Below are 2531 nucleotides of genomic sequence, written 5' to 3'. Positions count from 1 at the left end.
AAAAGGATATAGCCCTGATGCACACCTTTCCTGATAGAGGTTAGAATTTACAACACATATTTTGGGGGGACATAACCATAATCTATAACCACTTCCATTTGTGGTTAAGCAGAGTACATTGGGTTATTGATAGAATTAATTCACATACTTAACAATTGAAATTTTTTTTTCCCCCAAAGGTATCTCAGCGTATGGGAAGTATGTTCTACAAGAAAAGTCTTTCATTTCCTATCCATACATATTCTACAAAGCAAGCATTTGACCAACCAGAAGATACATCCTCTCCTTTGAATTTTAACTCCTGGAGTGAAACACCAAGTGTTCCTTGTTCCCAGGATATAATTCCTAAAGGAATCGAGCCAGAAAGTATGGGAAATTAAAAGCCCGCAAGGAAAACAAAAACAAACAAACAAACAAAAACAGAAAACAAAACAAGACTTTACCCATTTTCCAGAGTGGAATATATTTTTCTTTTGAAGCATGGTGAGGGTTCTCCAGGACCAGGGAAGCAGAAGGGGAGAGAAAGTCCTCCTGCAGCTGTCCTTCAGGAAACTTGGCCGGCGGCTTCCTGCAGGATTGAAGTGACTTTGGCACACAGCACGTGAGAGGTATCCCTAAAGCAAATGCCGAATGACAAGGAGAGACTTTATAAACATGGAGAAAGAAGATGTTCTAACATCCTAAGAGGAGATCTCTAAGAAGGTTTTAAGATGCTCAAACAAAAGCATGCTACATAGTGTATAAGTCCATTATTGTAGACCGTGCATGAGGACCCAAGGCGGGGGGCGGGGAAGAGGAACAGAGGGCTGAGATTGGGGTGGGGGTGTCGTTAATTTTAGGTCGCACAATTTGATGGGTGGAAGAAGGTGGGGTTGAAGGAAATGGGAAAGATCTGGAGTGAAAAACCATGTATAGAACTTTGTAAATAAGCCAATCTAAAATTAAAAAAATTTTTTTTAATTTTTATTGTATTATTTTTACGTGTACCGTCAAATTAGATCTGACTGGTACAGGAGATTGTCCCTCCTTCCCCGGCAGAGCATCTGGTGGATTCGAACCGCATGCCTCTGGGATTGTAGTACAGCGTCTTGCCACTAGGCCACCAGAGCTCCCTTAAAAATTTTTTTTTAAGTTTAATTTTTTTTATAGAAACTTTTTTTTTATTTTATTATTTTTGTGTGAGTGTACCATCAAATCAGGTCTGACTGGTACAGGAGGAAATTGTCCCTCCTTCCCCGGCAGAGCATCTGGTGGATTCAAACCATGCGCCTCTGGGATTGTAGTTGCAGCTCCTTACCACTAGGCCACCAGAGCTCCCCTTTAAGTTTAATTTTTTAATTATAATGAAAGTTTACAGAGACTTTGGATTTCCATTCATTCATTGTTGCACACTTTCCTGCCTACCCACCCCTCCCCCCAGTTTGCTTTTCTCTTTGGAAAGTAAAAAAAAAATCAATTCTTTCATTGATGTACAATTCCCCTTCCTCCCCCCTTCAGTTCACTCCACTATGCAGCCTTCATTCTGGACTCCTGTCCTGACAGTAATACCTAATCATATATTCCTCCTAAACAGTTCTCTCTCTGATCTGTTTCAATGCACTATACATTATTTAAAAGTGTTCTTTTCCTTTCTTCACAGTTCTGTGACACACAAGGGGTTGTGATCAGTCAGAATCAACTCTGTGACAAGTCATTATATTTGCTTTGGTTTCATTTTAACTCTTTCCACACTCTTCCCATCCCTCAATTCTGAAGAGACACAGGCAGCTCGGTAATCGGAAGGAAGCAAAGGAGAAAGTGTAGAAAATAATAAAGAAGAGATAGAAGAATTGACCACAGTGTAGGCCCCTAGCCTGAAGCAGACCTAAACCAGAGAAAGGGAGAAACCTACCTTGGAGTTCAGAGTATGACTATTACTTAGGACACTTAGGACTAGGTATTTTATTCCTGAAATGAACCTATTTTATGACTACTAGTGGCTGGAGAAATTAAAAGTCATAGCACCCACTACAGATTTCATCCAAGGGGTGGGGAAGAGTTATCTCCAGAAAACAGGTCAGAAGTAGTGAGAGAACTAGAGGAGATTAAAGAGGCTTCCTGCTTGCACCCCTTGGGGCACCACTCTTTGAAGTTAACCTTGAAGAAAAAGTGTCTGAGAGGACACACAGAGTCTAATAGTTCAAAACAACTATGAGATATCATCTCACCCCAGTCAGAATAGCAAAATTTAACAGAACAGCAAGCAACAAATGCTGGCGAGGTTGCGGAGAAACTGGAACCCTTATTCACTGTTGGTGAGAGTGTAAAATGGTGCAACCACAATGTAAGGCAGTATGGTGCTTTCTCAAAACGTTGGAAATAGAAATACCATTTGACCCAGCAATTCCACTACCAGCAATATACCCCAAAGAAACCATAATTTCTACCCAAGCAGATACATGTACACCCATGTTTATCACGGCTTTGTTCACAATAGCAAAGAGCTGGAAACAACCCAAGTGCCCATCAACAAACAAAAGGATAGAGAAGCT

The 2531-nt window shown here is 40.7% G+C and overlaps 1 protein-coding gene across 1 annotated transcript in view; it reads left to right on the top strand.

Annotated features, from left to right (window-relative positions):
- Nucleotides 1-2531, top strand: part of SAMD7 (sterile alpha motif domain containing 7) — a 74022-nt gene that overhangs the window by 25529 nt on the left and 45962 nt on the right. Inside the window, exon 5 of the mRNA XM_006890385.1 lies at nt 180-366. Within this exon, the coding sequence (XP_006890447.1) occupies nt 180-366 (187 nt within the window). The remainder of the gene's footprint in view (nt 1-179; nt 367-2531) is intronic.

This window comes from Elephantulus edwardii, unplaced genomic scaffold, assembly GCF_000299155.1.
Source record: "Elephantulus edwardii isolate Elephantulus edwardi_28Jun2011 unplaced genomic scaffold, EleEdw1.0 scaffold00088, whole genome shotgun sequence".
Taxonomy (NCBI): domain Eukaryota; kingdom Metazoa; phylum Chordata; class Mammalia; order Macroscelidea; family Macroscelididae; genus Elephantulus; species Elephantulus edwardii.
Note: the sequence above shows the minus strand (reverse complement) of the source record. Positions and strands in the feature narration are given on the sequence as shown.